Below are 14,766 nucleotides of genomic sequence, written 5' to 3' on the forward strand. Positions count from 1 at the left end.
TCTGTACTTTCTGCTGAATTTTGCTTTGAACCTAAAAACTGCTCTAAAAAGTATAGTTAATAAATTTTTAAAAAAAACAACAAACTAGGAAGGCTCTATTTCCAGAATGACTAAGTACCTACTAAACTGACCTTACTGTAGTTATATTATATATAGTAAGTGTTTAATAATGAAACGAACTTATGGAATAAATAGACCTACTTTCAAATCAACAGGCTTCATATTACTCAACAGATCAGGATGTATAAGATCTGAGGATATAAACTAATGGGAAGTTTGATCTGCATGGAATAATCAGTGCTGCCTTTCTCAACATATAGGTTAAGTAAAGAGTCTACAGCCATGAATTGGGCTTTTATGTCAATCCTTCTTCCCTGGGTCTGAGGCCCACCTGGATTTTCTGCAGTGATTTGGGGAGAGATGATGATGATGACAGGTAACATTTATGGGAGTATGAAGTATGTTATACATATTAACTCAAAGCAAGAGTCCACAGCCCTAGGCAAGCTGAAAAGACCAGATGATGTTCTCAGTCAAAGTCACTTGAATAGGGAAGATTTGGTCCTAAACTCTCACTGCTGGGAATCTAAATAGAGAGATAATCACCTCAGAGAGGAACAGCAGGTAGTAATTAATGCCTAGTACTCACATTATAATTGTGAAATAATGTATAAGGTCTAGAGATGCTAAATTTATTTCTATAGGATGAAAAGGCCAGGTCAGATATATGCTGTTTTTACAAAGTTCCAGGGTAGAGTGCACATAACCCAGTCCGTTTGAGGAGGAACATACCTAAACACAATGAGAGCTTTGCTTTCCAGTCTCAGTAAGTCTCCAATCCCCGGGGTCCCCGTGCACTCTTCGTGGTGTCTTCTAATGTGAGAGTTAGTGTTTAAGAGTTTTATTGATTCCTGGAAAAGGTCCATGAGCACATTGAATAGCTGGATATGAGCCCAGTAAAGTGAGAGAGAACCTTCTCCCAAGTACAAAGATCAATTTCAGAATCACCAGACTCTCAGTGTGCTTACACAACTATTCCACATGCACCCTCATTTTCTCCCTCCAAAGACACAGTAAACTGTGAGCAAGGAGACAAACCCAAGTGAAACAGATCTGTCTTATCTGGCTTGATGGTGGGCTGTTGCATTGCTTTGGTACTGTTTTATTGCCCAAAGATACACAAGGCCCATGGCTTACCAAACCCATGCAGTAAGCTCTAAATGGCTTCCTATGGTTCTAAGCCTGTTCCATTTCCATTACACCTAGGTCTGGAACTTCCACTATAAATAATGTAGCAATGAACAGTGTAACAGTGCAACAACCCCTTTAGCAAAGCTAAGGCCCCTCACTGGCTTCCCTGGGATGCAAAAATACATGTCTAGACTAAAGTGTATGGCTAACTCAAATAAGGTCTTCTGCCTCATAATTTTCCTATATTCCCCAGAGGCAACTAAATCAGTCATTATACTGTCTAGAGGAGCCCAGATTCCAGATAGAGCAGAGTCTGAATATATGAGATCTTTTGCTCAATTCCAATCAATACCAACATAAAACAAATATTCCTCTCACCTTTGTTGACTCCTATTCTAATAAAGTTATCAGGAGTCCCATGAGGCAGAAAACCATCTTTGTAAGGACTGCCCCTTGGGCATGGTAGGACAACATTTAATAAAGCTCTTTTCACACAGCCCCAGATGACTGGAGCCATAACATGCTCTCAATATACCCCAACAGAGGCCATAGACCCAGGATACAAACCTGGCCCCAAAATATATACAAGACCAAAAGGAATGTCGGCAGGTCGAGGCAAGAAACAACTAAGAGTTAAAAACAGACTGAACACATTCTCCCATGGAAAGCATGCCCATGAACTGGGTATGCCTCAGTCAACCAAGTGAAGTAACAATGTAATATGCTGAGCCACACAAAGTGAGAAGTAGGAAAGAAATTAGGTGTCACTGGCCACTCTTTCATCCCACCTTTCTTAACCTTCAAGCACTCACCTGTGTGGCCATGGAGTGGTGAGTGTGGCCGTGGTAGTGTAGGTGATGTGCTAGAGGTCACAATCAAACTCTTGCGGTTACTTGTCCGACAACTGCAATGAAAACAGAAACGTCAGTTATAACAGGGTCCACCATGGGCTCAGAGAACTTAAATGGCTACTGAGGAACAAGAGTGACATCATTCCATGGACTGAGCAGTATCCTACTTTAAACTGAACTGGGTCAGCAAATCCTGTTTGCCCCAGAAAGACTTCATAATTCATAGTGTTCCACCTTATAATAACTTTTGTCACTGTCTTGACTTTTATCTTGTATTACCATTGCACTTTTCTAATGTTTTGGTTTTGCTTCCCAAGCAAACTCAAGGAGCTCCTCTAAAGGTAACAACCATGATTTCATGGTATCTAAAGAAGAAAGGTCATGGTAAATTTGATTTAGAAAACAAAAAAACCAAGTCATATTCTCATATCTCATAAAAATTAATGTTCTTGCCATAAAAATGAAACTATTAACTTAACCCATGAAATTTATTTTTTAAAAAACTGCTGGGGTGCCTGGGTGGCTCAGTCATTAAGCGGCTGCCTTCGGTTCTGGTCATGATCCCAGGGTCCTGGGATCTAGCCCCACATCGGGCTCCCTGCTCCGCAGGAAGCCTGCTCTTCCCTCTCCCACTCCCCCTGCTTGTGTTCCCTCTCTCATTATGTCTCTCTCTGTCAAATAAATAAATAAAATCTTTTTTTAAAAAACCTGCTTAATCAAGAATTAAGTAATACTTTCATTTCACCATAAATTTCAGAACAGGCCTGTGTTCTTTCTAAAAACTGTCTTCCAATAACAGGTTAATTAATGCCTGAGGCTTTTTCTTGTGGTTGGAGAAAACCAAATCATGATGAAAAGCCATTTCATGTTATACTTGCTAGTGAAAATGTGTATAAATTTATTTGAAAGGCATTAGGGAAGCTTGTTATTTATATTCATCCAAACAAATATTTACCAAACACCTACTTGACACACCAGGCACTGTTCTAGATGCTAGGGAAGTGATAGGAAACAAGAGAAAGTCTCTGTCCTCAAACTGGAGTACTACTATGAAGAAAAATAAAGAGAGAGGGGTGGGGGGAGCAGGTGGAATGTTCAAGAAATAGTACAGTGGGTGACAGGAGGGGAGAATGATAGGAAAAGGAGTAGGTTATAAAGGCTATGGGGGTAGATCACAGCGAGACTCTGTAGTGCTGGTAGACTGTCATAAGGAACTACTGGAAATGTGACAAGAAACCACAGAAAAGGTTGAGATCAATCTCAAGAATGAGATCCTGATTAAGAAATAATAAGCACTTTTCCCTAAGAAACCATCGGGACGAATCTAATCCTGTCTCACAGCCCTCATTACCTTAGTCACCATCATATATCCAAGCTTCTCTTTCTCTAATTTGACACAGTCTCCCTCTATTCTCTGATCTTCCAACAAAAAAAGCTTACAATGTGCTTCCATGAACCCATTCTGTCATCAGCAAACTCCCTATATTCTCAACTTCTTTGTTCAACATTCATTTTATTTTTTTTAAAGATCTTATTTCTTTATTTGACAGAGAGAGACACAGTAAGAGAGGGAACACAAGCAGGGGGAGTGGGAGAGGGAGAAGCAGGCTTCCCGCGGAGCAGGGAGCCTGATGCGGGGCTCGATCCCAGGACCCTGGGATCATGACCTGAGCCGAAGGCAGGCGTTTAATGACTGAGCCACCCAGGCGCCCCTCAACATTCATTTTAAATTCTAGTTCTAACTGAAACCTTGCTTAACCCCCCTCCCAATACACACACAGGACACCACAGTCCTGGTGAAATCCCAACCATTTTAAACCCAACTTTCCATCTATTTTACAACTGCACTCAGGCAGCTGAAGGGGACTAAAGAAAAACCCCAAATCATGCTGGCCAGTGTCTCTTTATATTTAAGATGATAACTGTCAAGTAGGTCTCCTTAACCATACTACAGTTACCTAGGCAGTGTGCGTTCACTCTCTCTCCAAGACAACTAATTCGCATCTTCTCTCCAAACTTCCAGCACTCCTTCCCCAAATCTCACCCTCATCTGCTGACTTTGCATTTTATTCAACTAGGGGTAAAAAGCAACAACACAAAAATCGTTCATATTCTGCTATACAAGTCTATTAGCCTAAACTCGTATCCATATACTCTAGTTTCCTATCTACAACAGAAGGAAAGACCATGCTCCTATCAAAGGCAACTACTCTGACTCTCTTCTGTAAGAAGTCTGCACCTATACTGCCCTCCCTCTCTGATGCCATGAATTTCTACTTCCTACTAAATCATTCTCATCATCATAGAAACATGCTATCATTTCTTCTACCTTACAAAAATAAAAACAAAATCTTTCCTAGACCTCCCTGACTTGTGCATTCTTTGCTCCCATCTTTAGGAAAGATTCCATGTGGGGGTTCTGCACTTGTCATCTTCACACCTTCATTTCCTATTCTTTCTTCAGCCCACTCTAAACAGTCATCCCCATCCTGCCACTGAAACCACTGCTGTCAAAATCACCAGATTTTGATCCTCATCTTATGTAACCTCAACATTTAGTTTTAACTCCTTTTAAAAAATTTTTTTTAATTGGGATATAATTTACAGTCAACAAAATATACAGATCTTAAGTGCTCTGTTCAATGAGATAATTATATACATCCGTATAACAACATCCAAAACAAAAGGCAGAATAATTCTATTACCCCAGAAAGTTCCCATGTGCCCCTTTCCAGTCAACTCCCTGTCTCCCAATCACCTTCTTCTATCATATGGTATTATTTTTGTTTTACTGGATTTCCTATAAGTAGAATTGAATACTATGTATTTTTGTGTGTGTTTCCTTTTTGTTCAACCTAATACCTGTGTAACTTCCTGAGACACTTTTCTTTGTTTACTTTCTACGACATGATGATTTCCTGGTCTTCCTATCTCACTAGTTGCTCATCTTTTATTCTCCTTTGCTAGTTCCTTTTCTCCCTGACCACTAAATCCTTTAGTACTCCGGGGCTCAGATCTGAAATATCTTTTTTCTCTCTCTACACTCACTCCCTAAATGGATTTTTCTCCAGTTTCATAGTTTTTGAGAGAGAAGGAGAGCATGAGCTGGGAGTTGGGGGAAAAGGGCAAGGGAGAGAGGAGAGAGAATCTTAAGCAGGCTCCACGCCCAGCATGGAGTCCGATGCAGGGCTTGATCTCATGACCCTGAGATTATGACCTGAGCTGAAATCAAGAGTCAGATGCTTAACTGACTCAGCCACTCAGGTGCCCTTCCAGTTTCATAGTTTTAAATCTTTGATGTTGATGATACCTAGTGTTTTATTGCTAACACTGTGCTCTCTCCTGTGAGTGCAAGACTCATATTCAAGTGCCTACTTGACCTCTCCAACTGGATGTCTTAAAAGGCATCTCAAATTAACATTTCCAAAACAGAGCTCTTGAATTTCCCTCTAAAATCTGCTGCTCTTCCCTAAGTTGTACTATCTCACTGCGTGGGACCACCATCCATCCAGATGCTCGCAAAAACCTATGAATCATTGTTCTTTCTCTTTTCTTCACACCCACATCCAAAACTACCAGCAAGTTCTGTGGAATTATACCTTAAAAATATATCCTGAGTGCAAGCCATTCTCATTACTTCCAATATTACTACTACTCCAGTTCAAGTCTATAAAAGATTTCCGAAGGATCTTCCTTCCACTTTGGTTCTTCCTGCCCACCCCCCTGCTCCTATCAGTCTATTCTTCACCTATCAGCCACAGTAATATTTTAAAAACCATAGATGAAATCATGTGAATTCCCTTTTTAAAAACTCCAATGGCAGAGCACCTGGATGGCTCAGGCAGTTAAGCTCCTGACTCTTGATTTCAGCTCAGGTTATGATCTCAGGGTCCTGGGACCAAGCCCCACGTAGTGCTCCATACTCAGCAGGGAGTCTGCAGGAGATTCTCTCTCTCCTCTCCCTCTGTTCCTCCCCCACTCACACGTGAGCTCTCTCTTCTCTCTAAAATAAATAATCTTTAAAAAAAAAAAACCCTCCAATGGCTTCCCATAACATCTGGAATATAACTCAAACTCCTTACCATGGTGATTCAAATTAACCCTCCTATAAAGATTTTTTTTTAAAGATTTTATTTATTTATTTGACAGAGAGACACACAGCGAGAGAGGGAACACAAGCAGGGGGAGTGGGAGAGGGAGAAGTAGGCCTCTCACCAAGCAGGGAGCCTGATGTGGGGCTCAATCCTGGAACCTGGGATCATGGCCTGAGCCGAAGGAAGACACTTAACTGACTGAGCCACCCAGGCACCCCAAAGATTTTTTTTTTTTTAAAGTTAAGGATCTTAGGTAAGATTTTGTCTTTTGGGTTTTCTTAAAAAGAAACATAGCTATGTTTATTCAGCCCCTTGTTCTAAGGGCAAATAGGATACAAATATTGTCACTAGGCCCTTCAGTTTTGAACATGAGAAATTTTACAAAACATACATATGAAACTATATTGACCCTCAGAGAGCTTACCCAGATCAAGGTTATCCTGAGTCAAAAGATACATCAGAGACCTCCGTACTTCAGGTCACCCTATTCCCTCAATAATTAATGCGCTCCCCTCCTGGACTTACCTAATTATACCAAATTTTTAGAAAGCATGAGCTCAAATGAGGATTTGTATGAATGCTCCTTTATTCTTCCAAGCAGGAAAAAGTCTCTCTTTTCTTTGCACTCCTTTAGTACTTGTAGCTTATCCTACTCACAGTCTAAGTGTCACTGTGGTACAGTAGAAAGAGACAGGGCTTTGCAATTAGAAGATCTGAGTTTGAGGGGCACCTGGGTGGCTCAGTCGGTTAAGCGTCTGCCTTTGGCTCAGGTTTGATCCCAGAATCCTGGGATCCGGCCCCGCGTTGGGCTCCCTGCTCAGTGGGGAGTCTGCTTCTCCCTCACCCTGCTCGTGTTCTCTCTCTCTCTCAAATAAATAAAATCTTAAAAAAAGGGGGGGTGGGGTGCCTGGGTGGCTCAGTCGTTAAGCATCTGCCTTCGGTTCAGGTCATGATCTCAGGGTCCTGGGATTGAGCCCCGCATCGGGCTCCCTGCTCAGTGGGAGGCCTGCTTCTCCCTCTCCCACTCTCCCTGCTTGTGTTCCCTCTCTGTGTCTCTCTCTGCTAAATAAATAAATAAAATCTTTAAAAAGGGGGGGTAGGCAGCAGCCATTGGATTTGGGGCCCACCCTCATCCAGTGTGACCTCACCTTAAAAAAAAAAAAAAAAGACCCGAGTTTGAAATTGGCTGTTTGACCTTGAAAAAGCCTTATAAATGCTCATGCTCTGGTGTTCCCAATTATAAAATGAAGATAAAATAAACCTTATGTGTCATTCTGGACTCCTCTCTTTCTTTTATATATCAACCCATCATAAATTTTGTTGGCCTTGACATCAAAATATATCCAAATCTGATCATTTCTTACTTCTTTTACCACTACCACCTTGGATCAAGCCACCATCACCTCTTATCTGAATTAAATAAACTAGCTTCCTCATTGGTATTCCTGCTTCCACTTTTGTTCCCCTGGTATCTATTCTCAACAAAACAGCCTTTAAAATATAATTCAGAAAAGACTTCTACTTCCAATCCTGATAGAGTAACAAATAATATAATTACCCTCTCACCTTATATAATAAGCTAGACCAAAAAAAAAAGAAAAAAAAAAGGAACAATTTTCAGACCCTGGACAAGTAGTAATTCAGGACAGCGACTGCTAAGAGAAGGGGCACAAACAACCTGAGTCCTACGATTACCCGAGCTTACTATCTGAAAAGACTTCCTAGCAGCATGCAGGGAAGAAGGGACCTGCACAGAGCCTGGCAGTCTCCCTGAGTTGAGAAAACTACCCAAGAAAAGGAGGTGAAAATTCCTCAGTGTACACATAGGGTCAGGAAAAGTTTGTGCTCCCACCACTTAGAAGGGGAAAATCTGGTTATTCATGGGACAGCAGCAAGAAAAAACTAGTCCTAAACGCTACTCTGGTCCTACCTAACAAAGCTTAAAAGCAATCCTGAAAAAGATCAAACTATTGGGGCGCGTGGGTGGCTCAGTCATTAAGCATCTGCCTTCGACTCAGGTCATGATCCCAGGGTCCTGGGATCGAGCCCCACATTGGGCTCCCTGCTCGGCGGGAAGCCTGCTTCTCCTCTCCCACTCTCCCTGCTTGTGTTCCCTCTCCTGCTGTGTCTCTGTCAAATAAATAAATAAAATCTTAAAAAAAAAAAAAAGATCAAACTATTTCCAAGTAACTTAACTGTATCCCAGAAGAAGGCTCAAAAATATTGAAAGGAATAAAAATGACATATCTGATAAAGGGTTAGTATCCAAAATATATGAAGAACTTATAAAACTCAACATCCAAAAAAACAATCTGGTTTAAAAATGGGCAGAGGACACAAATAGACATTTTTCCAAAAAAGACATACAGATGCCCAAAAGACACATGAAAAGATGTTCAACATCACTCATCATCAGGGAAATACAAATCAAAACCATGATGAGATACCACCTTACACCTGTCAGAATGGCTAAAATTAACACAAGAGATAACAGGTGTTGGTGAGGATGCAGAGAAAGGGGAACCCTCTTATGCAGTTTGTTGGTAGGAATGCAAACTGGTACAGCCACTCTGGAAAACAGTATGGAGGTTCCTCAAAAAGTTAAAAATAGAACTACCCTGGGATCCAGCAATTGCACTACTAGGTATTTACCCAAAGAATACAAAAGTACTGATTCAAAGGGATACATACACACTGATGTTTATAGCAGCACCATCAACAACAGCCAAACTATGGAGAGAGCCCAAATGTCCACTGACAGATGAATGGATAAAGAAGAGGTGGTACACGTACACACACACACACACACACACACACACACACACACACACTGGAATATTACTCAGCCATAAAAAAGAATGAAATCTTACAATTTGAGACAATGTGGATAGAGGTATAAAGAGTATTATGCTAAGCAAAATAAGTCAGTCATAGAAGGACAAATACCCATGATTTCACTCATTTGTGGGATTTAGAAACAAAACAAAGGAACATAGGGAGAAAAAGAAAAAAAAGAGAGGAAAACCAAGAAACAGACGCTTAACTATAGAGAACAAACTGATGGTTACCAGAGGGGAGGTGGGCAGGGGGGGTGGGTTAAATACATGATGGGGATTAAGGAGAGCACTTGTTGTGATGAGCACCAGGTGTATGGAAGTGTTGAATCACTAAATCCTACACCTAAAACTAGTATTACACTTTATGTTAACTAACTGGAATTTAAATAAAAAAGGAATAAAAAATATTCAGCATATAACAAATCCACACTGTTTTGTATGTAATGAAAAATTACTAGGCATGGAAAAAAGCAGGAAAATATGACCCATAATGGGGAGGAAAATCAATAGATGCAGAAATGATACAGATGATAGAACTAAGAGACCATTAAAATTGTTATTATAACTTTATTCCATGTTTTCAATAAGCTACAGGAAAGTATCGGCATGTGGAGAGATTTATGAATCTTTACGATATTTAAAGAACACAAATAGAACTTCTAGAGAATAAAAGTCTCAGATGAAAATTAAACTGGAGGGCATTAACAGAGATGAGGCACTGCAGAAGATCAGTGAATCCAGACATTGCAAGAGAAGCTATGCAAAATGAAACAGAAAAGCAAATTTTTAAAAATGGAAAGAGCGGGCGCCTGGGTGGCTCAGTTGGTTAAGCGACTGCCTTCGGCTCAGGTCATGATCCTGGAGTCCCGGGATCGAGTCCCGCATCGGGCTCCCCGCTCAGCAGGGAGTCTGCTTCTCCCTCTGACCCTCTTCCCTCTCATGCTCTCTATCTCTCATTCTCTCTTTCTCAAATAAATAAAATCTTTAAAAAAAAAAAAATGGAAAGAGCAACAGTGAGCAGTGGGACAACTTCAAGCAGACTAGACGTGTAATTAGAGTCCCTAACTGGAAGAGAGAGGCCAAAAAAAATTTGAAGAAACAATTGCTGAAAAATTTCCAAATTTGATAACTATAAACTCACAGATCCAAGAAACTCAATGAACCCCAAGCACAAGAAACATGAAGAAAAATATACCAAAGTACATCATAATCAAATTACTTAGAACCAGTGGTAAAATCTTAATAGCAACACATAGAAAAATTATGTAACACACAGAAGAACAAAGATAACAATGACAGCAGACTTCTCATTGGAAAATGATACAAGCCAGAAGATAGAAAGAAACATCTAAAAATATGGAACCCCAAATTCAATACCAACTGAAAATATCTCTCAAAAAGGTAGCCAAAATAATGACTTTTTCATGTATACAAAAGGTAAAATAATTCATTAACAACAGACCTGCATTAAGGCCTTCAGGCAGAAGGACACGATACCAGATAGAAATCTAGATCTACACAAAGCAAAGCACCAGAAATGGTGAATATATGGCAAATATAAATCTTGTTTTTATTTTTAAAATCACTTTAAAGGATAACCGGATTTTAAAGGAAATATAATAATTTACTGTGGGCTTTACAAGCCTATGTAGATATAAAATGTGGGACAGCCACAGCACAAAGGCTCAGAGGGAAGAATGGAAGTGCACCACTGTGAGGTTCTTACATTAAATGTGAAGTGATATAATATTACTTGAAGGTAAACTGAAGTGAGTTAAAATTTTATAATATAAATACTAATGCTACTTAAAAAAAGGTATAGTTAATAAGCCAACAACGGAAATAAAATGGGACCATAAAACATACTCCATCCAAAAAAAGGCAAAAAAAGAAGGGAAAAAGAAGTACAGTTGGGCAAAACAGAAAACGAGTAATAAGATAATAGATTTAAGCCAATTACACCAATAATCACATAAAATATAAATGTTCTAAATACATATTTGAATTACAGCAGAGACTGTCAGATTGAACAAAAAAGCAGGGCCAAACTATATGCTGTTTATTATTTGTGACAGCCAAAAACTAGAAACCACCTCAAATATCCACTGACATGAACGATAAATCATAATATGTCCATACAGTGGACGACTATCCGGTAATAAAATGAATGAACTACTAAGTCACACAATGGATGAATCGCAAAATAATTATGATGAAAGCAAGAAGCCAGACATAAAAGAGTACATACTGAATGATTCCATTTATATTAAATTTAAGAAAATGCTAACTAACCTACAGTGACAGCAGATTAGTGGTTGCCTGACCAGAGGCAGGAGAGGGATAATTTGGGGGATTTATAAATATGTTTATCTTGACTGGTTTCACAGATGTATACATATATCAAAACCCATCAAATTGTACATTTTATAAACATGTACAATCTAGTATAATTCAATCATACTTCAACAATACTGTAAAAAAAATTTTTTTAACGTAATATCAAAGTCAATCTTCTGCTTAAAATTCTCCCTGTCTCACTGAAAGTAAAAGTCAACGTTCTTACAGTGGCCTACAAGGCTTTACATGGTCTGGATCTCCATTTCCTCTTTCCCTCTTATTCACTCTACTCCAGACACGGGCTTCCTCCCTTTTCTTAGAGTAGGCCCAGCATGCCACTGCCTCAGGGCCTTTACAAATGGTATTTCCTTTGCCTCTGTTTCCCCAGATAGCCTCATGGTTTGCTTCCTCACCTCCTTCAGGTTTTTGTTCAAGTGCAGTCTTCTCCATGAATTTGTCCCTAATCATTCTATTTATTTATTTACAAAAAGATTTTATTTATTTATTTGACAGAGAGAGCAAGAGCAGGAACACAAGCAGGGGGGGGGGTAGGAGAGGGAGAAGCAGGCTTCCCACTGAGCAGGGAGCCCGATGAGGGGCTGGATCCCAGGACCCTGGGATCATGACCTGAGCCGAAGTTGTCTGCTTAATGATTGAGCCACCCAGGCACCCCCCTAATCATTCTATTTAAAATGTAACTCCCTCCCCAAACTCTCTAGCTCCATTTCCCAATGTATTCTTCTCAAGAGAACTTATCACTAACATACTATATATTTTGCAAATTCATTTCATTTGTTGTCTCTCTTCCCATTAGAATCTAAGCTCCATGAGTTCAGAAGCTTGTGCATGCTTTGCTTACTGCTGTATTCCTCAATTCCTAGAACACTGCCTGGCACATGGCAGGCTCTCAAAAAATATTTGTTAAATGAATGAATGGATGAATAGGATTTGTCATAAGGATTAAAATAAGATACTTGTATACCTCACATGTGTAAGGTATATCAAACCATTATTTCTAAACTCCTTGTGTATGAAAATGAAGATCTCTTGACACTGGAGGGACAGATAATTGATTCTAATTTCACTTGCCATGATCTTATTTAAAATTTAAAACAAAATCCAAAATACTAAAGATCATATTTCCAGGCCACATGCCTTTTTATGAAGGTATACATAATCTCAATTGGCAAATCTGCAACAGCTGCCAGGGGAAAAAAAGTCAGACACCCTGATACAGATGCCATGACTCAGCTGGGATCTGAAACAAGGAACTGGCTAATTTTTCCATTTCAACAGGCTCTGGCCATTGCCCCAGGATCCTCGAAGATAAAGAACAGTTGTTAATTCCTTCATCCCAGTAAGATGAAAGTACTAGATGTTTACAGTCAGCCACACCAACTCTCAGCTGATGGGAGGAAACCTAGAAGCCCTCTGAGCTGATGCTCTGCTGCCTACAGAACAGACGGCTGTTCAATACCATCCCAGTCACTTGGTCACTTGGAGCAAGACCTGGCATTTCATTTTCCTCTATGTTTCTCCGTAGTCATCTCAGTGGATAGTGGGAGCAACGACTAAAGCACCTGTGCAATCTCTATGATACTGTCGAACTGTGGCCATATCTGGAGAAATTCCAGCCTTCAAAAATTCTTCTTTCCATCAACTAGCAGGTATGCAAATCTGACCCCTACCCCCCTCCCTCCAGGAGCTGCTGTAAACTCATTTAGGAGGTCTGCTTCTTCCCAGTCTGAAGCGATACAGGGTATGGAGTAGGAAGCATAGTTGCAGACCCCTTACACCTCTCCAATCTCCAAATCCCACAAGTCCAGCTGCTCCGAGAAACTCTAGAACTCAGTAACTGGCTAACAAGTGGCTGCTTCCCTTCAGAATTTAGAGTGAGGAAAAGACCACTTCTGGTTCATTAAGCATGATCAATAAAATACAGAAGAATCTGGGATCATTTAAGGTCAAGGAGTTTCAGATGTTATTTCAGAGTAACAACCATGACAATGTCCCTGTGAAGACTAAGAAGCTAGACTTCCAAATTCATTCTATGAGGTCAGCATTATAGATACCAAAACCAGGTAAAAACACTACAAAAAAAGAAAACTACAGACCAATATCTCTCATGAACACAGATGCAAAAATCCTCAACAAAATATTAGCTAATCATATCCAACAATACATTTAAAAAATCCACCTACCACAATCAAGTGGGATTTATTCCTGGGACACAAGGATGAGTGAATATTTGCAATCAATCAACGTCATATAGCACATCAACAAGAGAAAGGACAAAAACCATATCATCATTTCAATAAATGCAGAAAAAGCATATTTGTCAGTACAATTTCCATTCATGAAAAAAACCAACAAAGTAGGTTTAGAGGGAATATACCTCAACATAATAAAGACCATATATGAAAACTCACAGCAAACAGCATACTCTGAGAAAAACTGAGAGCTTTCCGCCTAAGGTCAGAAACAAGACAAGGATGTCCATTCTCACCACTTTTATTCAACACAGTACTGGAAGTCCTAGCCTCAGCAATCAGACAAGAAATAAAAGGCACCCAAATTGGTAAGGAAGAAGTAAAACTTTCACTATTTGTAGATGACATGATACTATAGAAAACCTGAAAGACTCCACCAAAAAACTGCTAGAATGGATAAATGAATTCAGTAAAGTCACAGGATACAAAATCAATATACAGAAATCTGTTGCATTTCTAGACGTCAATGATGAAGTAGCATAAAGAGAAATTAAGAAAATAATCCCATTTACAATTGCACCAAAAAGAATAAAATACCTAGGAAAAAAACTTAATAAAGGAGGTGAAAGACCTGTATTCTCAAAACCATAAAAGAGGGCACCTGGGTGGCTCAGTTGTTAAGCATCTGCCTTCAGCTCAGGTCATGATCTCAGGGTCCTGGGATGGAGCCCCGGATCAGGCTCCCTGCTCAGCGGGAAGCTTGCTTCTCCCTCTCCCAACTCCCCCCCCGCTTGTGTTCCCTCTCTCCCTGTATCTCTGTCAAATAAATAAATAAAATCATAAATAAATACCATAAAACACTGATGAAAGGAATTGAAGATGACACAAACAAATGTAAAGATATCCATTCTCAAGGATTGGGAGAAAATATTGTTAAAGTGTCGATACTACCCAAAGGAATCTATAGATTTAATGCAACAGGGGCACCCAGTTGTCTCAGAGCACTTGACTCTTGGTCTCGGGGCTGTGAGTTCGAGCCCCGAGGAGGGTGTGGAGATTACTTAAAAAAAATAAAATCTTAGGGGCACCTGGGTGGCTCAGTTGGTTAAGTGTCTGCCTTTGGCTCAGGTCATCCCAGGGTCCTGGGATCGAGCCCTGTGTTGGGTCGGGCTCCCTGCTCAGCGGGGAGTCTGCTTCTCCATCTGTCCTTGCCCCTGCTCATGCTCATGCGTGCTCTCTCTCTCTC

General features: G+C 40.1%; 1 protein-coding gene across 2 annotated transcripts in view; it reads right to left on the reverse strand.

Moving 5' to 3' along the window:
* The window catches only part of MAST2 (microtubule associated serine/threonine kinase 2), a 223,145-nt gene that overhangs the window by 61,403 nt on the left and 146,976 nt on the right, over window positions 1-14,766 (reverse strand). For both annotated transcript variants that reach the window (XM_028123396.1, XM_028123394.1), the window contains exon 5: window positions 2,004-2,095. In XM_028123396.1, the coding sequence (XP_027979197.1) occupies window positions 2,004-2,095 (92 nt within the window). The remainder of the gene's footprint in view (window positions 1-2,003; window positions 2,096-14,766) is intronic.

This window comes from Eumetopias jubatus, unplaced genomic scaffold (genome assembly GCF_037043125.1).
Source record: "Eumetopias jubatus isolate StellerSeaLion01/CBP00866 unplaced genomic scaffold, mEumJub1_p1.0 scaffold_4, whole genome shotgun sequence".
Lineage (NCBI taxonomy): Eukaryota > Metazoa > Chordata > Mammalia > Carnivora > Otariidae > Eumetopias > Eumetopias jubatus.